We start from the raw sequence: 26904 nt of genomic DNA, 5'->3' as shown, positions 1-26904 counted from the left end.
CTTTCGATCACTACTTTCTCTCCATTCCTTCCTTTCTCCTTACTCGATTTTATTTCCCTTCCCTTCCATTTCCTTCTTTTTCTTCCTCTCCTTTATTTCTTTTCCTTTCCCTTCTTAAGAACCTTTCCTTCCTTTCTTTCTCCTTCCTCCTTTCCTTTTTCTTTTCCTTTCCTCCTCTTCCTTTCTTTTTTTTATCTAACTTTTCCTTCCTTTCTCCTTTCACTTCTTTTTCTTCCCATCCACCACTTTGTTAGTACATTGGCACTCACCACATGACTGCCAGGCCTGTTCCACTCATCCACCACTGTTAGTACACTGGCACTCACTCACCACATGACTGCCAGGCCTGTTCCACTCATCCACCACCCTGCTAGTATTGGCACTCACTCACTACATGACTGCCAGGCCTGTTCCACTCATCCACCACCCTGTTAGTATTGGCACTCACTCACCACATGACTGCCAGGCCTGTTCCACTCATCCACCACTCTGTTAGTATTGGCACTCACTCACCACACGACTGCCATGCCTGTTCCACTCATCCACCACCCTGTTAGTATTGGCACTCACTCACCACATGACTGCTAGGCCTGTTCCACTCATCCACCACTCTGTTAGTATTGGCACTCACTCGCCACATGACTGCCAGGCCTGTTCCACTCATCCACCACTGTTAGTATTGGCACTCACTCACCACATGACTGCAAGGCCTGTTCCACTCATCCACCACTCTGTTAGTATTGGCACTCACTCACCACATGACTGCAAGGCATGTTCCACTTATCTACCACTCTAGTATTGGCACTCACTCACCACATGACTGCCAGGCATGTTCCACTTATCTACCACTCTGTTAGTATTGGCACTCACTCACCACATGACTGCCAGGCCTGTTCCACTCATCCACCACTCTGTTAGTATTGGCGCTCACTCACCACATGACTGCAAGGCCTGTTCCACTCATCCACCACTGTTAGTATTGGCACTCACTCACCACATGACTGCCAGGCCTGTTCCACTCATCCACCACTCTGTTAGTATTGGCACTCACTCACCACATGACTGCCATGCCTGTTCCACTCATCCACCACTCAGTATTGGCACTCACTCACCACATGACTGCCAGGCCTGTTCCACTCATCCACCACTCTGTTAGTATTGGCGCTCACTCACCACATGACTGCAAGGCCTGTTCCACTCATCCACCACTGTTAGTATTGGCACTCACTCACCACATGACTGCCATGCCTGTTCCACTCATCCACCACTCAGTTAGTATTGCCACTCACTCACCACATGACTGCCAGGCCTGTTCCACTCACCCACCACTCTGTTAGTTTTGGCACTCACCACATGACTGCCAGGCCTGTTCCACTCATCCACCACTCTGTTAGTATTGGCACTCACTCACCACATGACTGCCAGGCCTGTTCCACTCACCCGGTAGCAGCAACGGGCCAAATTTGTGCCATGATATAAACCCCCAAAATAGATGATGCATAAACTGATCACAAATGCGTTGATATATATTATGCAATGGTTTGTGTGAGTGATGATTTTTTCTCATTTTTCTCGCTTAGAGGGACCATTAAGAAACATGATCCCTGCTGCTACCGGGTTAAGTAAGTCTTCCCTCATATGGCAAAAGCTGGAAACGCCTCCCCCACACTTCACAGCACTCTCAGTCCCATGGTAAAGGCCAGTCATCAGTTCAGTAATCCTTGCAGACATACCAAGGGTCCGCACTATGTCCTAGAGTGTCTTGAGTCAAAAGCCTTTCAGTCATACCCCAGGCCACAAAATTTACCTTACCTGCCTCCATGTAGAGTTGCCAGCCAGTTCAATGTGAAGTGAGGGACGAGAATACAATAAGTGATAGAGTTGATAGAGTAAGGGACACAGCACCGTCATCATCACCATCGACCGGCCTCTTGCAGACTCCTTACGTTCTCATGTTTATGTTCTTATCATCTCGGCCAATTTGTACATATGAGACAGTGAGCGGAGAAGAGGCATAAAGGACACATTTTTTTCTAGTTTCTCAGTGTGTGTGTGTGTGTGTGTGTGTGTGTGTGTGTGTGTGTGTGTGTGTGTGTGTGTGTGTCAGTCTCTCGTGTCTGTTCATCTTCCACTCCTCTCCTTCCGAGGGTCACTTTTCCCCCACAGCTTGTCTTCTTCCTAGTGCTGTGTGGCCTGACTTTCCCAGTGCAGACAAGGGCACAGTGGCCTTCCCTCACGCTGGCCACACACCATCAATCATGACTGCACACTCCTTGGTTCAGGCCGCACACTACACTCTGACACATACATGAATTCAGTTTGAGCAGGTCCAGGGCGCTGCTAAACCAGGCCTTGGGGATGAGGCTGGCTGTTGGGGCAGCTGTCATGGGGCGTGGGGGTGAGGGGGGGGGGGGTGACATGGTGTGTCTCGATTGCCGGAAATAAAATCTCGCCTGTTATGGAATTTATACACTTCTTTGCCATTATTCTAAAGAGTAATACATTCATACCACTAAAGACTTATTTAGTGTATACAGAATATTAATTACACAATTTGAAATATTAAATAGCAGACACATGAGAGAGAAAGTGATGTATTGAGGGTAATGCGGCAGGGCTGTGGTGAGCCTCAGGCACCACCCAAACTGACTTCATGTTGGTGTGGACCACAGCAGTGAGTGTGTGCGGCCCTCAGTGTGGCCAGCGCCTCGGCCAGGCAAGACACAGGACTGGCAAGGCTTGCCCTGCCCTCACCCTGGTGCTGAGGGCTGGCGATGAATCACAAGGTTGTGGTGAAGTTATGGCGCAGGAAAACAAACGTCTTCACCCACGGTAACTCACTCAGAGAATTAGGAATATCTTCTGATGATGACTAAAATGTTTTCATTAATATTTCCCAGCAGTTCTCTTTCAACCATCAGTTTATATTTATCAGTCAGGACTGTTGTGCACTGCACCACGCGCTGCCACTCGGGGTTGTGCACTCATCAGGATTGAGCTACAGAAACACTATCAGGTTTTGCTCCACCATTATCACAATCCTTCCTGGAGTCTTGGCCACACAGCACGACACAACGCACTCATGACTGATGGTGTGTGGTGCAACCTTTTCCAGTGGACGCCTCAAATATCGTACCATTAAAAAAAATCATGGGAGGGGATGTGAAATCAGCCTCTGAAGTCCAGCCTGCCATCACTATAATCATCATCATCATCTTTGCCAATTTGTACATATACAGTATCATAAAAAAAGGTAGGGGTGGGGGGCACAGGCAGAGAACCAGCATGGATAATCAAACTACTCCATAATAATAATAATAATAATAATAATAATAATAATAATAATAATTTCTATAGAAACCATAAAGTCTAGGTAGTAGTAATAGTCATAGTAGTAGTGGTAGTAGTAACAAAAGATGCATACGATGTGTAGCGACCCCCTTCACCCATTTTCTCTGGGGCGTCTCACACGTTTTCTTCGACGTTTCTTGTGTCTGCCCTCCGACACGCCACGTTCTCTCCCCCTCCTCTCACTCTCGGCACAGACTACTTACTCCATTCCCACACTTGAAAAAATAAACACTGAAAGGAAGAGAAATGTGTGGAAATGGAATAGTCTGTGCCGAGGGTCAGAGGAGGCAGGCAGGAAGAAGTTGTGTCAGTAACGGAGAAGGGAAGAGAAGTCCGACCGACCCCATGAAGGATTAAGGCAGAGAAGAAGGGGAAGAAGGTGCAGTCGGTGAGGAATTGAGAGACACGAAGTGGATACAAGGCTACAAAAGACACTGGCGCCAACACACAAGAGGAAGACAGAGAACGTGGTATGTTACGAGGCAGACTGAAGCAGAGGGGCGAAGAAAACGGATGAGAGGCACGAGAGAAAACGGACAGCTTTCGGGGGTCACTACAGTATTTCTTCCAACACAACATAGCCTTATACATACATTGGGTTCTTAGTTCACAAAGACCTTAACTAATAAATGGTCTACCGATGCTTAGCTCGAGAGTACTATGGGGGGGGGGGGAGGGGAGGGGGGACAGGGAGGGGGGGGGGACAGAGGGGGCATGAGGTGTGTGTGTACAGGGGGGGGGGGGAGGAGGAGGTTTGTTAGTGAGAGAGAGAGAGAGAGAGAGAGAGAGAGAGAGAGAGAGAGAAACTAAAATATAAAAAAAGAGAGAAATAGGAAGAGATGAAAAAAATAATAAATAAATAAAAAAAGGTCACAAACATCGCCAATCCAAAGTTAAACAAAATTTCTCGACGGCAAAATCTTTATTATAATTATCCTCGTCATCATCATCATCATCACCATCATCATTATTATTATTACTATTACCAAGAAGTCGCTAGTGAATAATGAATGCGGAGGAGTGGATGGGTGGAGGCATGCACTTGGAACCTTATAAAAAACGTTAAACTTCCAGGTAGGACTCAAGAAAAACTGTCCATATTCTTATACGTCTTGTCGGGCTCCCAATGCGACTGTTTCCCAAGACCCCAGAGATGATTAGCCGGGTTTTCATGGGTGGTTTTCCTGTCCAAGATGTAGAAGTTGTGTAAAACTGCCATTGAGATAACCAAACAGTCCATGAAAACTCGGCCACTAACAAGACGAACTGGGTTTTCATGGGTGGTTTTCCTGTTTGTGGTCCAGAAGTCACGTAAAACTGTAACTGAGATAACCAAACACTCCATGAAAACTCGGCCACTAACAAGATGAACCAGGTTTTCATGGGTGGTTTTCCTGTCTGTGGTCCAGAAGTCATATAAAACTTTCACTGAGATAACCAGAGTCCATGAAAACTCGGCCACTAACAAGATGAACCAGGTTTTCATGGGTGGTTTTCCTGTCTGTGGTCCGGAAGTCATGTAAAACTTTCACTGAGATAACCAAACACTCCATGAAAACTCGGGCACTAACAAGACGAACCGGGTTTTCATGGGTGGTTTTCCTGTCTGTGGCCCAGAAGTCATGTAAAACTTTCACTGAGATAACCAAACACTCCATGAAAACCCAGCAACAACTTCCACCGTGAGAGGCTATGCAAACAGGCGAACTGGGGCGCCAAGACATTTAAGAATCTGGAACTCCTGCACTCACTCCTCTCTCGCTTAATTATGTGCAGCTCCCCGACAGACCTTACAAAAATAACACTAATGATGTCTGAGGGGAAGGGGGAAGGGAGACAGAAGTGAAGGGAAAAGACAGGATGAGGGAAGGAGGGAAAGGATAGGAGGAGAAGGAGAATGAAAAGATGGGGAGATGAGGGAAAGGAGAGATAGAAAGAATGGACGGGAAGGGGAAGGAAGAATGGAAAGGATGAATAAAAAGATGGGAAGGGAAGGAAGGGAAGGGGAAGAATGGAAAGGGTGAATAAAGAGAAGGGAAAGGAAGGGAAGGGAAAAGGGAGGAAACAAAGAGAAGGAAGGAAATGGAATGTGAGGAAAGAGGAAAGAAGGGAAGGAAGGAAGGGAAAGAAAAGAAGGGAAGGAAAGAAAAAGAATGCAGGACAGGAACAACACCAATAATAATAATAATAATAATAATAATAATAATAATAATAATAGCATATCTTACATTAGAAAAATAACACTAAATTTCTATTGGGATGGCAAGGGAAGGGAAGAGGAGAGAAGGGAAGGGGAGGGAAAGAGAGGGAAGGGAAGAGGAGAGGAGAGAAGGGGAGGGAAGGGAAGAGGAGAGAAGGGAAGGGAAGAGGAGAGAAGGGAAGGGAAGGGAAGGGGAGGGAAGGGGAGAGAATGAAATGGAAGGGGAGAGAAAGGAAGGAGAGAATGAAATGGAAGGGGAGGGGAGGGGAAGGGAAGGGAAGGGAAATGAAGGGAAGGGGAAGGAAAGGAAGGGAAATTAGGGAAGGGAAGGGAAAGAAAGGGAATAAAATAATGTTACAAATTTACTAATTAGAAAAATATAACTTAGATCTTACAGAGAGAGAGAGAGAGAGAGAGAGAGAGAGAGAGAGAGAGAGAGCGCCTAGAATGTCTGTGTGATTAGATCTGATGTCAAAGGAATGGCCAAGGAAGGGAGAGCTTGTGATATGGGCCCAGTCAAATTTTAGACAGTCATTTTATTTAACATTACTACAGCCGCTCAGCAATGCCAGAACACACAGTAAGTTCCCCACAGCATTACTAGAGGCTCACTGGGTTGTATTATAAGACATTTCGCAGCCCAAGAACACCTATTTGGCAAGGCTTTCGCAGGAGTTGTGGGCATTTCCAGTAGTAGTTTTATGACCCTGGTGGTAGTGTGATCCTTCTTCTGTACCCTGAGCCTAAAAAACACTCATTAGAACCCGACTGATATCTCCCTTGTAATACCAGCCACTATCTCATTCAGTAACTTGGGCCCTTTCTTAACAGCTAACATTATCTCATTTAGCAAGTCTGGGCTGTCGAGCTTAAGTTGACGTTACCTTATTCAGTGACTCTAGGGTGCGTCTCGAGGGCTCAGTGTCCCGTCAAGTGACTTCGGACTGTTAATGTTATCTTACTGAAACAAAGTCAATCCAGTTACTTAGCTTACTCTGTTTGTTTTCAGTTCATCAATCTATCCAGTCACTTTAGCCATAACCAGACAGACGGAGAGACAGACAGTCATTCGTGAAGGGAGGAAGAAAATGAGAGGAAGAGAAGGGAAGGGGAAGGAGGAATAGAGAGAATGAGAGGAAGAGGAGGAAGAAAGGATGCAGAGGATTGGAGGAAGAGAAAGAGGGAAGAAGAGAAAACTGAAGAGAGAGGGGAGAGAGGGAGGGATGGAGGCAAAAATAGATGCAGAGAGAGAGAGGAGAGAAGAGAAATGGAGGGAGGAGGAGGAGGAGGAGGAGGAGGGAGATGGGGGCAAAAATGGATGCAGAGAGAGAGAGAGAGAGAGGAGAAATAGAGGGAGGAGGAGGGAGATGGAGGCAAAAATGGATGCAGAGAGAGAGAGAGAGGAGAAATAGAGGGAGGAGGAGGAGGAGGGAGATGGAGGCAAAAATGGATGCAGAGAGAGAGAGAGAAGAGAAATAGAGGGAGGAGGAGGAGGAGGGAGATGGAGGCAAAAATGGATGCAGAGAGAGAGAAGAGAAATAGAGGGAGGAGGAGGAGGAGGGAGATGGAGGCAAAAATGGATGCAGAGAGAGAGAGAGGAGAGAGGAAGAGAAATGGAGGGAGGAGGAGGAGAAGGAGGAGGAGAAAAACTGCTACTGATGTGAGAGAGAGGAAGGAAATGCAGGAAACATGATGGACGAAGGGAGAGAAGAAGAAGAGGAAGAGGAGGAGAAGGGAGAGGGAGGGAGGGAGGGAGGAGGGCATTACGATTATGGAAAAAATAATTCGGAAAAAAAGGGGGGGGAGGGGGGGGCTCCGCAAATCACTGAAAAAAGAAAAAAAAAAAAAAGAAAAGAAAAACATCACTTACTCTGTACTTTACAAGGTGGTGTGGTGTGTGTGTGTGGGGGGGGGTGGGGGGGTAGAGGGAGGGGGGGGCTATCCTGAGGTGTGACTGACTGTGTGTTGGCTGGGACATGTCGCCGAACCCCTGGCGTGACGGTGTGGCTTGGGGTGGGGGGTAGGGAAGGGGTTGGTTGGTAGCCGTGGGGTCACAAAGCTCACACACCGGGCCATGTTCAGCGGCCCTGTCACACCATCCGCCCCGCCCCGCCTATGGATCACTTCAGGGCCCTCACACAGAATCTCAGGCTCACAGGTGCTGTTTGCTACAAGCCCTTAGGGGGTGCCGCAGTGTGAGGGGGGGTAGGGGGGGGGAGGGCGGAAGGGGGGGTAGTTTCCAGTGTGTCTAAAGGGATAAATGTGTGTGTCTGTTTGTGTGTGTGTGTCTGTGTGTGTGTCTGTGTGTTTCTTTCCACAAGCAAGTGCAAAAAAGAGAGAGAGAGAGAGAGAGAGAGAGAGAGAGAGAGAGAGAGAGAGAGAGAGAGAGAGAGAGAATCCTCCACTGAATTGTATAGTAATTTTGATTCTCTCTCTCTCCAATCATTTTAGAAGGGCAAAAAAATTACAATATATATTTCTTCAGTGGCTCAAGAGAGAGAGAGAGAGAGAGAGAGAGAGAGGTATTGAGGATCTAGGATGGGGTGCTGATAGATCCAATACACACACATCATACAATAGTCTGTCCCCACCTACAACATTACCTAGACCTACAACTGAGAGAGAGAGAGAGAGAGAGAGAGAGAGAGAGAGAGAGAGAGAGAGAGAGAGAGAGAGAGAGTGTGTGTGAGAGTGTGAGTGTGTGTGTGTGTGTGTGTGTGTGTGTGAGAGAGAGAGAGAGAGAGAGAGAGAGAGAGAGAGAGAGAGAGAGAGAGAGAGAGAGAGAGAGAGAGAGAGTATAAGGAAAAGAAATAAAGAAAAAGAATGATTAGAGAGAGATAACTTGACCAGGCTGCAAGGAAAGAGAGCATAAGAGAGAGAGAGAGAGAGAGAGAGAGAGAGAGAGAGAGAGAGAGAGAGAGAGAGAGAGAGAGAGAGAGAGAGAGAGAGAAAACTTGACCAGGCTGCAAGGAAAAAGAGCATAATAGAGAGAGAGAGAGAGAGAGAGAGAGAGAGAGAGAGAGAGAGAGAGAGAGAGAGAGAGAGAGAGAGAGTACAGACAAAATAATTTACATAGCCAGACCAATCCAAGGGTGTGACGGCTTTACACACCCACACACCCCTTCACCGTCACGCCACACCCCTCCTATGGCACCCAGGGGAAGGGGGGAAGGGAAGAAGACCCAGTGCCACCCCCGACCCTGTGGTGCTGTGGTGAGGGTGTGGCGGGGCGGCCCAGCCAATCACAGCGGAGGACGAGAGACATTGAAAAAAGACAAAGAGATAGAGATATTTTGTAGAGGTACAGACAGAGACAGATCTTCAGTAGAGGTAGACAGACAGAGAGAGAGACAGAGACAGATCTTCAGTAGAGGTAGACAGACAGAGAGAGACAGAGATCATTAGTAGAGGTACAGACAGATAGAGAGACAGAGAGATCTTTAGTTCTACCTTTAAGTAACGATAATCTACGGCGTACGAACTAAGTTGTCCCGGCGTTGCGGGGGGCGGGGGGGGGACACAGGGGGCCCACACACCCACGGGGCAGGGCAGGGGGGCATGGGGAGGGCAGGGGGGGGCGGGAGAGACAGGCCGACAGACACAGACAGCGGCGGGCGGGGGCGGCGGCGGCGGCTGTGGCGGGCGCCGCTGCCGCTCGCACTAGTCTTACGCTTGGAGCCGCCGGTCGACGGGTCCCGCGGGGAGGGGGGGGGCCAGGGAGGAGCCCAGCCAGCCGGGCACCACGCCGGTGGGCAGCGGCATCAGCCGGGACGACTCAAACCAGCCCGGGGAGTTCTCCGAGGGCTGGGAGGAGGGTGGGGCCAGGCGGTGAGACTCAAACCATCCGGGAGGGGCCGCGCCGCCAGCCTGGAAGGTGGGCAACCGCTTGGGTGGGGAGCAGGAACAGGGGGGCAGGGGAGGGAGCAGGAGGAGGAGGAGGAGGAGGAGGAGGAAGGGAAGAAGAGGAGCAGAGGAGCAGGAGGCATCTTCGTATGTGATGAGAAGAAGCCCAGAGGAGGAGGAGGAGGAGGAGGAGAAGGCTGCGTGGAGGACTCAGACGCAGTGATGGTGGTTGGTCCACCTCTCTGGGTCTCGCTCCCTCGCTCGCTCACTCTCCGCTAGTGGTGGTGGTGGTGGTGGTGGTGATGGTGGTGGTGATCATGGTGACTTGGTGGTGACCTGTGGCTTGCTTCTGGATCTTGCTTAATTGTTTATCTTGCTCATTAATCTTCCTATCTTGCTTGTGTACCTTGTATTTTTTGCTTAATTTCATCACACTCATCTCGCTTCACTCCAGCCACTGATATATAAGCTTGTGTTGTGTGTGGTGAGTCAAGCTTGTGTTATTATGAGTCAAGTTTGTGTTGTGTGTGGTGAGTCAAGCTTGTGTTGTGTGTGGTGAGTCAAGCTTGTGTTGTGTGTGGTGAGTCAAGCTTGTGTTGTGTGTGGTGAGTCAAGCTTGTGTTGTGTGTGGTGAGTCAAGCTTGTGTTGTGTGTGGTGAGTCAAGCTTGTGTTGTGTGTGGTGAGTCAAGTTTGTGTTGTGTGTGGTGAGTCAAGCTTGTGTTGTGTGTGGTGAGTCAAGCTTGTGTTGTGTGTGGTGAGTCAAGCTTGTGTTGTGTGTGGTGAGTCAAGCTTGTGTTGTGTGTGGTGAGTCAAGTTTGTGTTGTGTGTGGTGAGTCAAGCTTGTGTTGTGTGTGGTGAGTCAAGTTTGTGTTGTGTGTGGTGAGTCAAGTTTGTGTTGTGTGTGGTGAGTCAAGCTTGTGTTGTGTGTGGTGAGTCAAGCTTGTGTTATTATGAGTCAAGTTTGTGTTGTGTGTGGTGAGTCAAGCTTGTGTTATTATGAGTCAAGCTTGTGTTGTGTGTGGTGAGTCAAGCTTGAGATGTGTGTGGTGAGTCAAGCTTGTGTTGTGTGTGGTGAGTCAAGCTTGTGTTGTGTGTGGTGAGTCAAGCTTGTGTTGTGTGTGTGGTGAGTCAAGCTTGTGTGTGGTGAGTCAAGCTTGTGTTGTGTGTTGTGTGTGGTGAGTCAAGCTTGTGTTGTGTGGTGAGTCAAGCTTGTGTTGTGTGTGGTGAATCAAGCTTGTGTGTGGTGAGTCAAGCTTGTGTTGTGTGTGGTGAGTCAAGCTTGAGTTGTGTGTGGTGAATCAAGCTTGTGTTGTGTGTGGTGAATCAAGCTTGTGTTGTGTGTGGTGAGTCAAGCTTGAGTTGTGTGGTGAATCATGCTTGTGTTGTGTGTGGTGAGTCAAGCTTGTGTTGTGTGTGCTGAATCAAGCTTGTGTTATTATGAGTCAAGCTTGTGTTGTGTGTGGTGAGTCAAGCTTGAGATGTGTGTGGTGAGTCAAGCTTGTGTTGTGTGTGGTGAGTCAAGCTTGTGTTGCGTGTGGTGAGTCAAGCTTGTGTTGTGTGTGGTGAGTCAAGCTTGTGTTGTGTGTGGTGAGTCAAGCTTGAGTTGTGTGTGGTGAATCAAGCTTGTGTTGTGTGTGGTGAGTCAAGCTTGTGTTGTGTGTGGTGAGTCAAGCTTGTGTTGTGTGTGGTGAGTCAAGCTTGTGTTGTGTGTGGTGAGTCAAGCTTGTGTTGTGTGTGATGAGTCAAGCTTGAGTTGTGTGTGGTGAATCAAGCTTGTGTTGTGTGTGGTGAGTCAAGCTTGAGTTGTGTGTGGTGAATTAAGCTTGTGTTGTGTGTGGTGAATCAAGCTTGAGTTGTGTGTGGTGAATCAAGCTTGTGTTGTGTGTGGTGAGTCAAGCTTGTGTTGTGTGTGGTGAATCAAGCTTGTGTTGTGTGTGGTGAATCAAGCTTGAGTTGTGTGTGGTGAATCAAGCTTGTGTTGTGTGTGGTGAGTCAAGCTTGTGTTGTGTGTGGTGAATCAAGCTTGTGTTGTGTGGTGAGTCAAGCTTGAGTTGTGTGTGGTGAATCAAGCTTGTGTTGTGTGTGATGAGTCAAGCTTGTGTTGTGTGTGGTGAGTCAAGCTTGTGTTGTGTGTGGTGAGTCAAGCTTGTGTTGTGTGTTTTGAGTCAAGCTTGTGTTGTGTGTGGTGAGTCAAGCTTGAGTTGTTTGGGTGAATTAAGCTTGGGTTGTGTGTGGTGAGTCAAGCTTGTGTTGTGTGTGATGAGTCAAACTTGTGTGTGGTGAGTCAAGCTTGTGTTGTGTGTGGTGAGTCAAGCTTGTGTTGTGTGTGGTGAGTCAAGCTTGTGTTGTGTGTGATGAGTCAAACTTGTGTGTGGTGAGTCAAGCTTGAGTTGTGTGTGGTGAATCAAGCTTGTGTTGTGTGTGGTGAGTCAAGCTTGAGTTGTGTGTGGTGAGTCAAGCTTGTGTTGTGTGTGGTGAGTCAAGCTTGTGTTGTGTGTGGTGAGTCAAGCTTGTGTTGTGTGTGGTGAGTCAAGCTTGTGTTGTGTGTGGTGAGTCAAGCTTGTGTTGTGTGTGATGAGTCAAGCTTGAGTTGGGTTTGGGTGAATCAAGCTTGAGTTGGGTTTGGGTGAATCAAGCTTGGGTGTGGCTGTGGGGGACTCTTCAAGCTGATAGATTTCTGGTATTTTCAAGCTTGTATTATGGAGACACTATCTGGAGCAACCTCAGCTTGAATTTTAGCTTGACTTGGGTTTGGGTGAGTCAAGCTTGGGTTGTGGCTGGAGGGATTTTTCAAGCTGATATGTTATTTTTTTAAGCTTGTGTAATGGAGACAGTATCTGCAGCAACCTCAGCTTGGATTTCAGCTTGAGTGGATGTGGCTGGCAGGTCCTACGCTTGAAAGACATGACCTAGATCAACCCCAGCTTGGTTTCAGCTTGAGTCAGGGGTGGAGATGAAGTTGACCAAGCTGGGAGAGTGAGTGAGTGATAGTGAGCTCACTGGAGGTAGTGTGTGGTGTTGAGTTCACTATCACCACCACCCTCACCATCTTCTCACTATTCCTGGGGTGACAGTGAAGCTTATCTGGTGGTGCTGTGTGGTGTATCCTGCCTTGCTCACCATAACCTCACCATCTTTTGTGTTTTATGATCTTGTTTCACTATTCCTGGGGTGACGGTGAAGCTTATCTGGAGGTGCTGTGTGGTGTCCCCTTCCTTGCTCACCATAACCTCACCATCTTTTGTGTTTTATGATCTTGTTTCACTATTCCTGGGGTGACGGTGAAGCTTATCTGGAGGTGCTGTGTGGTGTATCCTGCCTTGCTCACCATAACCTCACCATCTTTTGTGTTTTATGGTCTTGTTTCACTATTCCTGGGGTGACGGTGAAGCTTATCTGGAGATGCTGTGTGGTGTCCCCTTCCTTGCTCACCATAACCTCACCATCTTTTGTGTTTTATGATCCTGTTTCACTATTCTTGGGGTGATAGTGAAAGGTATCTGGACGTATAGTGATGGTGAAATGTATCTTGGAGGTTATGTAGTGTTAGCTTGCTCACCATAACCTCACTATCTTCTGTGTTTTATGGTCTTGTCTCACTATTCTTGGGGTGATAGTGAACTGTATCTGGACGTATAGTGATGGTGGAACGTATCTGAAAGTGCTGTTTGGCGTTTTTGAGTTCACCATCACCACCATCACCATCTTGTGTAGCTCTTGTCTCACTATTCTTGGGTGATGGTGAAGCATATCTGGACGTACTGTACTCACTATCAGGGCTGTGGTGATAGGACAGTGAGTGCACCACAATCAGTCACTATCATTTGTATATGTGGTGCCTCACTATACAAGCGGACAAGTTGGAGGGTGTTGGGGTGTGTTGTCACTATCATCATTGCCATGTCACTATCAGGCACTCACCATCATGTGTGTGCTTGGTGCCTCACTATACAAGAGGACATTTTGGAGGGGGTGTGAATATGTTGTCACCATCATCTGTGTGCAAGCTGTTTCACCATCATTATATCATCATTCACTATCAAGAGCTCACCATCACCTGCGCATCATCTCACTATACACAGGGACAAGTTGATGAGTGTCAGGGTGTGCTTTGTCACCATCATTCTCTATCAAGAGCTCACCATCACCTTGAGTGCACCATTTCACCATACGAGGGGACAAGGTGAAGGGTGTCTGGGCGTTGAGTCACCATCCCATCACCATCATTCACAATCAAGTCACTATCACCTTGAGTTTGATGCACCGTTTCACCATACAAGGGGACAAGGTGAAGGGTGTCTGGGCATTGAGTCACCATCACGGTCACCATCGCATCACTATCAGTCAATATTTGGTGCGAGAGGCTGTCACCATCACCACCACCATCACCACGGAGGCTGCTGGTGTTGTCAATGTGTGTCGCAGCCAACCACCACCACCACCACCATCACCATCACCATCAGTATCACCATTACTGTCAGAGAGGAGGAGGAGGAGGAGGAGGAGGAGAGATCTGTCTTGAGGCGGACGCATCACCTCCACCATCCTCACCGCTGGGGCGCACCACCTTCACCATCCCCTCACCATCGTTGAAAGATTCTTGGAGCGTCCTGGTGGAGGAACATCCGCTGGAGAAGGTGGAGAGAAGCGGAGGAGGAGGAAGAGGAGGAGGGGAGGAAGAGGAGGAGGAGGAGGAAGAGGAGGAAGGCTCACTCACTCTCACTATCTCTCACTCTCACTCTCACGCTCTCTCTCTCCCTCTATGTCTCTTCCACCTCTCCATCTCTCCTCCTCCTCTTCCTCTTCCACTTTCTTCCTCCTTTTCCTCTCCGTCCTCCTCTTCCTCCCCCTTCTCCTGCATCCTCCTCCTCCTCCTTCTCCCTCACCACCACCACCACCACCACCACCACCACCACACCCTCCCCCCTCCTGCCCCCCCTCACACTCACTGTCTCAGGGCGTCAGGGGGGGGGAGGGCCGGGGGTGGGGGGGGGCCTTCACAGCCCACAGGAGCCATCCAACACGCCCACATCCATCGGCTGTTGTTGGTTGATGTTGTTGATGTTGGTTGATGTTGTTGTTGATGTAGTTGTTGTTGGCCGTGGCGTCGCGGTGGTGTTGGGGGGGGCGGCGGTGGTGAGGGCAAGAAGACATGAGGATTGGCAACACTGGTTTTGTAATCTTTTGTTGTTTGTTAAGGAGATCAAAAAAGCTGCTGGGGTGACTCTAGTATCAGTGACCTAGGCAATGGCTGACCTGCGCCTCTGTCTCTCTCTCTCTTTTTTCTCTTTGTTAGATCTGTGTGCTCAAAGGTTACTATTATCATCATCATCATCATCAACAGTATTGTCATTAGTGGTACAAGGCACAGGCACTAGTACTGATAGCAAGGACAACAACAACAACAACAACACTACTAATAACACTACTGGCGGCCAGACCCGGACCCTCCCGCCCGGCGGCCACAGACGGCAGCACATGACACGCTGACACCGTGACCAGTGCCGCCGCAGGGCTGGGAGGGGCCGGGCCGGGCCGGGCCCCTGTGCTGAAAACAAGACAGTGCAGTGCATGGCAGCAGGAGGCCAGTGGGAGGGACAGCAGGGGAGCATAGGGACAGCAGAGAGGCGGGCGCCAGGCAGGCTGTTGGTCTGTGTGCCCCGGCAGGGCTGTGCAGCACATCATCAACTCAATATAGTTTTGTCATCAGGAACAGTGTCCAGGTCTTGAGTGGCTCAGCACTGTGTGCTGCGCACACACACACACACACACAGGGTGTGCTGGGAGTGTGGTGTGTCCCTGTGGCTGGTGGCAGCAGTGTGTATGGCTGACAGACACACACACACACACGCAGGGTGTGCTGGGAGTGTGGTGTGTCCCTGTGGCTGGTGGCAGCAGTGTGTATGGCTGACAGACACACACACACACACACACATCAGAGGAGTCAGGTGGTGCACAGAGCAGCCACCTTGACGCTCCTGGCCAGAGCGTTGTCACCATGGTGTGCGGTGCACAACACCCCCACCCAGTGAGGCTCCAGAGTGGCCACCCCAACACACGGGTGCCTTCATGCCCAGTGGCAGCCCCAACACTGGGCCGGGGTAGCAGGCTGTGCCTTACCCTTGTTGTCCCTGCTGGACTAGTGGCCCACACTGTTGTAACAAGCACAGCAACACAGTGTCTGTGGCACAGGCACAGCACACACAGCAGTGCCGCGCTGTGCAGGAAGAGGGACTTGGGGCAACAGGCGGGCAGCGCCACACACAGCATGTTGCCATGAAGGTCGGGCAGGACAGGAGCACTGTGCACGCCAGGCCTCTTAGGGCACAAGAGGGGCACTGAACACACTCTTGTGCTGAATGACTGGTGTCAGCAGGGAAGTATTTGTTTGGTGATGAGTTGAGCATTTCATTCATGAGTGTGGGGAAGGTGAGGGACGGCCCTGGTGCCCCAGCCTGCACTGGGAATCAGGCCGCACACCCCGGGAGGAACAGGACACACACGCTGCAGGGGCAAAGGAACCCTGTGTTTGGTGCACCCAGGCTCAATTTTCCCCTGCAGCATGTGGTGTTCTTCCTGGGATGTGTACTATACCTTTCCCAGTGCAGGCTAGGGCACAGCGGCTGTCCCTCGTGACCCTTCCCTTCCTGATGCCTCAACTGCATGAGCAGGTGTGCATAAAAGACCAACAGACTGTGATGGCAACAGCAAAGAGGGAAGCAGTAGTAGTAGTAGTAGTAGTAGTAGTAGTAGCAGCAGTAATACAGAAGCAGTGGTAGCAACAGTGGCAGCAGCTTTGGCAGTAGTCCTGGCACTGCTGAAGCGACCATCATCATAATAACAATAATAATAACAGTAATAATAATAATAATAATAATAATAGCAATCATAGTGAAGTAACACATCAAAACTCATCCTGTGGTAACTCTCTGTGGTCTATGAATGGCTTGAAAACTTGCTAGAGTGAGGTGCAAGAAACACAGTGAATGGATATGTATATGTGATCAAGGTTAGGCCCAGTGTGACATGAGGGTGGGGGGAGGAGGACAAGGAGGAGGACAAGGAGGAGGAGGAGGAAGAGGAGGAATAGGTCAGAATAGAATGGGAAAAAATTAGGGAAAGGGATTGGAGAATAAAAAGGGAAGGGAAGGGAAGGGAAGATAAGGAAAAGGAAGGGAAGGGAAGGGAAGGGAAGCGAAGGGAAAGGATGGGAAGGGAAAGGAAGGGAAGGGAAGGGAAGATAAGGGAAAGGATGGGAAGGGAAAGGAAGGGAAGATAAGGAAAAGGAAGGGAAGTGAAAGGAAGAGAAGGGAAGGGAGAGAAAGGAAGGGAAGGGATGGGAAGGGAAGAGAAGGGAAAGGAAGGGAAGGGAGAGAAAAGGAAGGGAAGTGAATAGAATGGAAAATGGAAGGGAAGAGAAGGGAAGGGAGAGAAAGAGAAGGGAAGGGAGAGAAATGGAAGGGAAGGGAAGATAAGGGAAAGGATGGGAAGGCAAAGGAAGGGAAGATAAGGAAAAGGAAGATGGGAAGGGAAGGGAAGGGAAAGGAAGGGAAGGGATGGGAAGGGAAGAGAAGGGAAAGGAAGTGAAGGGAGAGAAAGGAAGGGAGGGGAGAGAAAAGGAAGGGAAGGGAAAGGAAGGGAAGAGAAGGGAAAGGAAGGGAAGGGAGAGAAAGGAAGGGAAGAGAAGGGAAAGGAAGTGAAGGGAGAGAAAGGAAGGGAGGGGAGAGAAAAGGAAGGGAAGGGAAAGGAAGGGAAGAGAAGGGAAAGGAAGTGAAGGGAGAGAAAGGAAGGGAGGGGAGAGAAAAGGAAGGGAAGGGAAGGAAGAAAGCAATAATGGTAGGAAAGATGAAGAAAAAAGAGAAAGGAAAAAATAATAAATAACATGAAAAGGATGAAAGGAAAGGAGCAAAAAGAGAGGAAGAGGAAGAAGAGGAAGGAATAAAGAAAACAAAGAAAAAAAAGGAAGGAAATGAAGAAAAAAATGACAAGACAGAGAGAGAGAGAGAGAGAAGTCCCCCACACCGCAAACAAGTAAACAACCACAACAAATCATAGTAAACAACCCTGTCCGTGGCCTAACAAGCGAAGCAGCAAACACACACACGCACCCACACACCAAGCAAAGGAGGAAGAAGAGGAAGAGGAGGAGGAGCGTGCAGGAGTGAGCTACGAGAACACTGGCAAGGCTAACAGGAGCATGAGTAACAGAGAGGCGTTGGACCTACGTGTGATATTTTGTGGGATTTGAGGTCGGCTTTCCTGATGAAGTATTCCCCACACTCGTTGCACTCGTTGCTCTTCTCGCCGGAGTGGATGAGCTTGTGTGACTTGAGGTGGCTCTTCTGGGTGAGCTGCTTGCCGCACTCCTCGCACTTGAATCGCTTCTCCCCGGTGTGGGTGAAGCGGTGGCGCTGCAGGTTGCCCTTGCTGGAGAAGCGCTTCCGGCACTCCTCGCACTCGAACCGCTTCTCCCCGGAGTGCATCAGTTTGTGGGTCTTGAGGTGGCCCTTCTGGATGAACAGCTTCCCGCACTCCTCGCAGGCAAACCGCTTCTCCCCGGTGTGGGTCAGCTTGTGCCGCTGCAGGTTGCCCTTGCTGATGAAGCGGTTGCCGCACACGTCGCACTCGAAATTCTTCTCCCCGGTGTGCATGAGCTTGTGTGCCTTGAGGTGGCCCTTCTGCGCGAACGGCTTGCTGCACTCCTCGCACTCGTAGCGCTTCTCCCCCGTGTGGGTGATCCAGTGGCGCTGCAGGTTGCCCTTGCTGCTGAACCACTTGCTGCACTCGGGGCACTCGAAGAGCTTCTTGCCCCGCGGGGCGTTGGGCTCCTCCTCCTTGACGTAGTTGACGTCCTTGTCCCGGTTGAAGACTTTGTTCCACTCCTCGTACTCGTAGTACTTCTCCTGACAGCTGGGGTAGCGGTCCATGGTGGGGGGGGGCTCGGGTGGCTGGGGGGGGTAGGCTAGGGTGTGGTGTGCGCCCCCCGTGGTTCAGGGATGGGGTGGTGCAGGGCCGACTGGCATAGATTGGGTTGTCAGGCCAGGCAGCGGGGCAGGGCGGGGCAGCTCAGCACACCATCGCCAAAGGGCATAGCCCAAGCCCACAAACTAGCTGCTGCTGCTGCTCTCAGGCCCGGCCCTGGCCTGGCTCATGTCATGCACGGCTCACAACACTGGCTCAGCGGCGCACTCTGCGGAGACACACAGGGTCAGCACACACAAACACGTAAATAGATCATTACTAAAGGAAATAAAAGAAACATATAATAAAGAAAATACTAATTCTTTGTTGGAACACCAACTGCATGAACTAACAGCACGGAACACAAATGATTGATAGAGGAAAATGAAAACTAAATAAAGAAATAAAAATGAGGTGTGTTTCTTGAGTAACTGTCTATGGAGAACACACGGAATACTTGCAACACTAGAACACTTAACTTCATGAACACAAATGACCGCTAAGGGAAACGTAAAATGCTAAAAGAAGAAAAAGAAAGGAAAATATCGGTTCTCTGTCTGCTGGGTTTACACTCGGCGGAGGAGAAAACTTGCGCCGAAAAACACCGAACTCTTGCAAACTAACCCCTGAAAAAACGAACGCTTGATCTACGAAATGAAAAATAAGGAAAAAAAAAGAGGAAAACGGAAATATTAATGGTTGCCTGATGGGTGAAATCCTTGCCTATGGACCACCAGATACCAGGGAAATCTTGCAGCCCCATTGAACTCTGACCCACTGACTAACCGTTGAAAATTAATGACTGGTTGTGGGAATGAAAAACGAAGAAAGAGGAAAAATTACTGGTTGTCTGATGGGGGAAATCCTCGCCTATGGACCACCAGATACCAGGGAAATCTTGCAGCCCCACAGAACCTTCACAGACTGACTAACCGTTGATAATTAATGACTGGTTATGGGAACGAAAAACGAAGAAAGAGGAAAAATTACTGGTTGTTTGATGGGGGAAATCCTCGCCTATGGACCACCAGATACCAGGGAAATCTTGCAGCCCCACAGAACCTTCACATACTGACTAACCACTGATAATTAATGGCTGGTTATGGGAACGAAAAACGAAGAAAGAGGAAAAATTACTGGTTGTCTGATGGGTGAAATCCTTGCCTATGGACCACCAGATACCAGGGAAATCTTGCAGCCCCACAGAACCTTCACAGACTGACTAACCACTGATAATTAATGGCTGGTTATGGGAATGAAAAAGAGGAAAAATGAAAAATTACTGGTTGTTTGATGGGTGAAATCCTCGCCTATGGACCACCAGATACCAGGGAAATCTTGCAGCCCCATTGAACTCTGACCCACTGATTAACCGTTGGAGAGAAATGACTGGTTGTAGAAATTAAAAAGTAAGAACACACAAACATCATTCCTTCCTCGAGGCCACAGACCCCCCCCCACCCACCCACCACTTTGCCTTGAAATTTTAACCCTCAGACAGTATTATTTCATCAACTTACTAACAAAACAAAAATAAAAAGAATGAATATAAACCTAACCTAACCTAACTTGACACTCACATTTAGTACAGGAAATATATGTAAAAAATCCCCTATGAAACATCTAAATCCCTACTGGCAATATTTAATCAAGTTACCGACAAAATAAAATAAAATGAATATAAATCTAACCTAACCTAAGACACACACGATTAGTACAGGAAATATATATATATAAAAAAATGCCCTACGTTATCTCTAAATCACCATCATTATTTAGTCAACCTACCGACAAAAATATAATAAAATAAAAAGAATTAATGTAAACCTAACCTAACCTAACTAGACACACACTCAGTACAGGAAATATATATATATAAAAAAATGACCTATGAAACATCTAAATGCCTGCTGGCAATATTTAATCAACTTACCAACAAAATTATATAAATAGAATGAATATAAACCTAACCTAACCTAAGAAGACACACACGATTAGTACAGGAAATATATATATAAAAAAAATGCCTACGTTACTTCTAAATCACCATTGGCAATATTTAATCAAGTTACTGACAAAATAAAATAAAATAAAAAGTGAATATAAACTTATCCTAACCTAACCTAAGAAGACACACACGATTAGTACAGGAAATATATATATAAAAAAAATGCCTACGTTACATCTAAATCACCATTGGCAATATTTAATCAAGTTACTGACAAAATAAAATAAAATAAAAAGAATGAATATAAACTTATCCTAACCTAACCTAACTAGACACACACGATTAGTACAGGAAATATATATATAAAAAAATGCCTACGTTACTTCTAAATCACCATTGGCAATATTTAATCAAGTTACTGACAAAATAAAATAAAATAAAAAGAATAAATATAAACTTATCCTAACCTAACCTAACTAGACACACACGATTAGTACAGGAAACATATATATAAAAAAAATGCCCTACGTTACATCTAAATCACCATTGGCAATATTTAATCAAGTTACTGACAAAATAAAATAGAATAAAAAGTGAATATAAACTTATCCTAACCTAACCTAAGAAGACACACACGATTAGCACAGGAAATATATATATAAAAAAAATGCCCTACGTTACATCTAAATCACCATTGGCAATATTTAATCAAGTTACTGACAAAATAAAATAAAATAAAAAGAATGAATATAAACTTATCCTAACCTAACCTAACTAGACACACACGATTAGTACAGGAAACATATATATAAAAAAAAATGCCCTACGTTACATCTAAATCACCATTGGCAATATTTAATCAAGTTACTGACAAAATAAAATAAAATAAAATAAAAAGAATAAATATAAACTTATCCTAACCTAACCTAACTAGACACACACGATTAGTACAGGAAATATATATATAAAAAAAATGCCTACGTTACATCTAAATCACCATTGGCAATATTTAATCAAGTTACTGACAAAATAAAATAAAATAAAAAGAATGAATATAAACTTATCCTAACCTAACCTAACTAGACACACGATTAGTACAGGAAACATATATAAAAAAAAAAAAGCCCGACGTTATGTATAAATCCCCATCATCGGCAATGTTTAATTAACTTACCAACAAAATAAAATAGAATGAATATAAACCTAACCTAACCTATGTAGACACACTCGGAACAGGAATAAAATAAAAAAAAAAAATAAAAAAAATAAAAAAAATGCCCTATGTCACGTCTAAATCCCCATCATCGGCAATATTTAATCAACTTACCGACAAAATAAAATGAATAGAATGAATATAAACCTAACCTAACTAGACACACACTCGGTACAGGAAATATATGTAAAAAATGCTTGCCCTGTAACGTCTAACTCCCTGCTGGCAATATTTAATCCCCTTACCGACAACAATAACAAAAACGAAAAGCCTAACCTAACCTAACGCAACACAGGCAATGGGAACAGAAAACAATATACATAAGAAAATGCCCACCCACGGCCACCCCTTAGCCTGGCCGAACCCAACAGACGGCAGGGGAAAACCCGCTAACTGTTGCTCCCATATAGCGAAAAGTAGAGTGGTTAAATTAGTCATAACAGTAACTGAATGCCATTAAAACAGTAACCTATCACCGGTAAAACTAACCTAACACCACTTAAAATATTCCTTCAGACCTAAAAACAGTCATTCGAGATGGTGACAGTTCTCCGAGTTGTGGTTTAGAATGTTAAAATCCATCAATTTGACAGCGCGAGCCCTGGGAGACAGTTGGGTGTGATTCTATATAACCCCCTGACCCCACCCCTAGGCCTTCGACCCTTAGCCTCACCCACGCCTGACATGACCCAGTGAAATGCAGACAAGTTAAAAAAAGGGAAAGTTGGGTGTAGTTCTAGTTAAACACACCCATACCTTCCCCTGGCCCCAGCATGACATGACCCAATAAAATGCGGAAAAGTTAAAAAAAAAAAGTTGAGTTGGGTGTAATTCTAGATAAATACTCGCCCAAAACTTCCCCCAGCCTGGTAAACTGCGAACAATAAAAAAAAAAAAAAATAAATAAATAAATAAATAAGTTAGTTGGGTGTTATTCTATATAAACACACCGCCCCCTGCCCCAAATGTTTTCCGTAGCCTAGTAAATGAGACGTAATAAAAATGGAAGCGTCGGGTGTAATTCTACATGAACATCCGCCATAGCTATCCCCCAGACTAGTAAACAACAGATATAAAAAATGGGTGTAATTGTATATAAACATCCCCCATAGCTTCCCCAGCCCTTGCACTCTACATGACCTAACAACCAGCACACAAAACTCTAAATAAAAATTAAATAAAAAGAGTAAATTAATGTAAAATAAGGTACATAACATCACTATATCTAACCTAACCAAGCCTAACTGATCTATATTTAACCTAATCTAACCAAACCCAACTAAGACTAACCTAACCGAAGTATAACCTAATCTAACCTAACCTATATTTACCTAATCTAACTATAACCCAACCTGACCTGTAATTCTGGATACCCCCCCCCCCTCCCAATGGTTTATCCCGGCCACGGCACCCGGCACGACCCGATAAACAGCAGCTAAAATAAATATCGCCACCTTAACCTGCATCCCCGGAGACACACACGGCCAACGACGAAGAATACCGGGACGACAACCTCTCAACCCCATGACCAGGATGCAAAGCCACCCATTAAAATAAATAAATAAATATCAAACATGGAATATGGAGATGAGCGTAGCCGCCTTAACCGCCACTAATAGCAATGGATGTGAACAGCACAGCGCGAAGTACATCACACAAACTTTTTGTATGATATTAGAAATATTATATCTAACCTAACCTAACCTTCCATTATCTAATGTAATCTTCCTATAACCTAACCTAACCTACCATTATCAAACCTAACCTTCCCATATCTAACCTACCATTATCAAACCTAACCTAACCTTCCTATAACCTAACCTAACTTACCATTATCAAACCTAACCTTCCTATAACCTAACCTAACCTACCATTAGCAAATGTAACTTTCCTATATCTAACCTAACACAACCTACCATTATCTAACCTACCCTTCCTATATCTAACCTAACCTTCCTATAACTAACCTAACCTACCATTATCAAACCTAACCTAATCTACCCTTCCTATATCTAACCTAACCTAACCTTCCTATAACCTAACCTACCATTATCAAACCTAACCTTTCTATATCTAACCTAACCTAATCTACCATTGCCTAACCTAACATAACCCAACTACATCTAAACAAAACCTAACCTACCTATATTTACCTAATTTAACCTAACCTAGCTATAACCTAACCTAACATTACTATATCTAACCTAACCAAGCCTAACTGACCTATATCTAACCTAACCAAAGTATAACCTAATCTAACCTAACATTACTATATCTAACCTAACCAAGTCTAACTGACCTACATTTAACCTAATCTAACCTAACCCAACTAAGATTAACCTAACCAAAGTATAACCTAACCTATATTTACCTAATCTAATTTAACCATAACCCAACCTGACCTAACTAGACCTATCCCCAGGAGATACAGAAAACACCCTAAACTAAGGTAACACAAGGTAAATAATAAGAAACAACAACTATCCGTAACCCCACACACACCAGTGTTGCCAGATCATCGTATCCACCATTGTATTTACCATTTTTAGACACTTAACTATAGCAAAAAGACTAATCATTAAACTTTTCAACAGTAACTATAAATAAATGTAGTAATTGGAATAGTAATAAAGGAAGTGAGAAAATAGAAGGAAAAATTACTTAAAAAAACTCTAGAAGGAAAGACAAAGAATTCAGACGGCTAAAACACAAGTTCAAAACCAGTGAAAAAAAACTAGATGTCAAGTGAATATTGATAAAGAAAATAAGAGTTAAACCACGAGAACATTGACATCGAGTGAAAAGAAAATCCAGGAGCTGTTGCAAAGGCATATCCCGGGACTACATCTGATCCGATCTGATTGGGGTGGAGGAAACAGTTTTGGTGTCGGAAATTGGAAAACATAAAAGGCTGAGTACGATAATCTGGTAACGCAGCCCCCCCCCCCCCCCCCCCACACACACACACCAGATGCCCCAGCCACCCCAGCCTCACCCCAGACAGCCAGGCACACCCCCTTGCACCCCAGTGAAGGTATACAACACCCTACACCAAGGTAAAACAGGGTAAATAATAGGAAAACATTATTACCCCTCTGTCCCCTGCCACCCCAGAAAGCCAGGCACACCCCATTGCACCCCAGTAAAGGTATACAACCACCTACACCAAGGTAAAACAAGGTAAATAATAGGAAAAGATTGTTACCTCGCCCATAACTTTCTCCCAGCCTGGTAAACCAGGAATATAAAAATATATATAATAATTAAGTTAGTTGGGTGTTATTCTATAAAAATACACCGCCACTCCCCCCAATGCTTTCCGTGGCCTAGTAAATGAGACATACTAAAATGGAAGCGTCGGGTGTAATTCTATATGAACCTCCCCCAAAGCTATCCCCCAGACTAGTAAACAAGACATAAAAAATGGGTGTAGTTGTATAATAAAAAATAATAAAAGCCACCCCACCCCACCACAGGAAGCCAGGCACATCCCTACACACACACCCATGTACCCTAGGATGAGCAGAAAGCACCATGAACTTTGGGAAAATATATGAAAACATTATCAGTAACTCCCAAGCACACACCCCATATGTACCCCAGCTACCCCAGCCTCACCCCAGAGGAGCAGGCACCCCCCTGGCCCCCCTTGTACCCTGGGAGATGCAGAGAACACCATAAAATAAGAACAAATCACAGAATAACACCCCCCAGTGACCCCAGGCCTGCCACCCCAGCCTGCCCCCAACACCCCAGGCGGCCAGACACACCCCCAGCACCCCCCCGTGACCCCGGGAGCCGCACAACACCCCCGGAGTAAAGGAAAGACCCCTGAACCCCCGCCATGCCCGGGAATGCCCCCAGCTCCCCCGTGGGTCCTGGTGGCCCGGTGAATGACCTCTGGTGGCCTTTACGGGGACGGCTGGGGACGGCCACCCCCGGGGCCTGGCCAGCCTGGGGATTGGGGGTCAGGGCAGGGGTGCCGTGGCCGCGTCCCCAGGCCGGGCGCCCCAGCCCCGAGTGAAACTAGCGCCAGATAAGCGATGATTTCACCGTCTCCCCCAGTGGCCGGTGTGGCCCCTGTGGCGGCGCCCCCAGCCCCTAGGTAGGCCCTGCCCACCACCACGACCACGAGGGGCGGCCCCGGTGTGCCCTGCGGCCTCCAGAGTTAACCAGCAAGCCCCGGGGGACGGCAGATGGGGCCGAGTTTCACTTCCCTCCCCAATGGGCTCTGTGGCCCCTGTGGCTGCGTCCCTAGGCCCCAGACCCGCCCCCAGCACCACGAGGGTCGGGCCTGGGATGCCCCGCGCCCCCCTGGGGTCCGCAGCGAGACCCGGGGGATGGCAGGGGGCCTGGACTCACCCGAATTTGAACGCCGCTGTCTTGTAACGGAGCTCTCGGCGGCTGCGGCGTGCCCTGGGCACCCCTGGGGCGGCGTACCGGATGGGGGGGGTCCTGGGGTGCCGGCGCTGGGCTGCAGGGCCACGGGGGAGGCTGAGGCCCGGGGAGCGGGGAGAAAGGCGGCAGCGCGGGGCTTGGGTCTGCTGCTGTTTGTTTTGGTGGTCCGGGGCTTGGCGGGCCGCACGCTGCCTCGGCTCAGGCCGCTCACCCCTTATTTCGCCGCCGCCGGGGCCAGGATCACCCCAGTTCGATACCCGTGCGAGGTTCCGCGCCCCTTATTCCCGGGGCCAGGCTGCGGGGCGCTTGCTGGGATTGTATGTGCGTGCGTGCGTGCGGGGCCCCTTATGGCGGCTGGCCCCCCCATTTTATGCCGCCCCGACCCCGTTGTTCCCCCGTTCGAGCCCCGTGAAGGATTTTAAGGGTTTATTGATAATGTTTTCATGCGTGCCTGCCCCTGGGCGTCCCGTGGGGGTGTGGGTGCGATCGTCGGGGCCCGGGGAGTAATATGGCGGCGGCGGCGGCTTGGCATTACCGTTGGGCCCCCATTTTAGGCGCCCCCGGCCCGTTACTTCCCCCGTGGACTGTTAATGGCGCTAGCATGGCTTTATTAGCGGCATCGTGGCTCTGGCTGGCATTATCGTGGCTGCTGGTCCTCGTTGGCATAATATGGCGCCGCTTGGCATTACCGTTCGTCCCCCATTTTAGGTTCCCCGGCCCGTTATGTCCACCGTGGATTATTAATGCTATTTGGAATTTGTTTTCCACGATAATTATTGCATACGAGGTTTTTTTCTTGTTATTATTATGGATGTTGATTGCCTTGTTATGATTGCTACATGCATGACCTGAGAAATAACATAGTGCCAATCAGTTATTTGAAATTAAGCTTGTACTACTGGGTTTGAAGTACATACATAAACTCCTCATTAATTAGAGTATTTTATGATATTTGGCGCTCATTTGCTTCATTTATTGTCATATTTTAA

General features: G+C 47.5%; 1 protein-coding gene and 2 long non-coding RNA genes across 10 annotated transcripts; 2 read left to right on the top strand and 1 right to left on the bottom strand.

Annotated features, from left to right (window-relative positions):
- Positions 1-4115: 4115 nt before the first annotated feature.
- Positions 4116-6015, top strand: LOC126988386 (uncharacterized). The gene is made up of 2 exons (XR_007741867.1): positions 4116-4726; positions 4830-6015. It is a non-coding gene; the product is annotated as an uncharacterized LOC126988386 (long non-coding RNA).
- A 2880-nt stretch (positions 6016-8895) lies between these two features.
- LOC126988385 (gastrula zinc finger protein XlCGF49.1-like) lies at positions 8896-26308 on the bottom strand. 8 transcript variants are annotated; one of them, XR_007741864.1, is made up of 4 exons: positions 25880-26308; positions 17621-18585; positions 12730-14005; positions 11918-12521 (listed from the first exon to the last, which is right to left on the bottom strand). XR_007741864.1 is itself a non-coding variant. In XM_050846450.1 (3 exons), exons 2-3 carry the CDS (start codon positions 18320-18322, stop codon positions 9218-9220), a joined length of 903 nt encoding a protein of 300 aa, XP_050702407.1. In that variant the 5' UTR covers positions 18323-18585; positions 25880-26301; the 3' UTR covers positions 8896-9217. The 8 variants fall into 8 exon arrangements, 3 of the variants coding, with proteins under 3 accessions (XP_050702407.1, XP_050702409.1, XP_050702408.1); XR_007741866.1 differs by having other exon boundaries at positions 12834-14005; XR_007741865.1 differs by lacking the exon at positions 11918-12521 and adding an exon at positions 12522-12625.
- Positions 9426-12946, top strand: LOC126988387 (uncharacterized). Its single transcript, XR_007741869.1, has 3 exons — positions 9426-10506; positions 10629-12693; positions 12798-12946. It is a non-coding gene; the product is annotated as an uncharacterized LOC126988387 (long non-coding RNA).
- Positions 26309-26904: the final 596 nt, after the last annotated feature.

The sequence above is a fragment of the Eriocheir sinensis genome, chromosome 69, assembly GCF_024679095.1.
Source record: "Eriocheir sinensis breed Jianghai 21 chromosome 69, ASM2467909v1, whole genome shotgun sequence".
Lineage (NCBI taxonomy): Eukaryota > Metazoa > Arthropoda > Malacostraca > Decapoda > Varunidae > Eriocheir > Eriocheir sinensis.
This window is presented reverse-complemented; position numbering and strand designations above follow the sequence as displayed.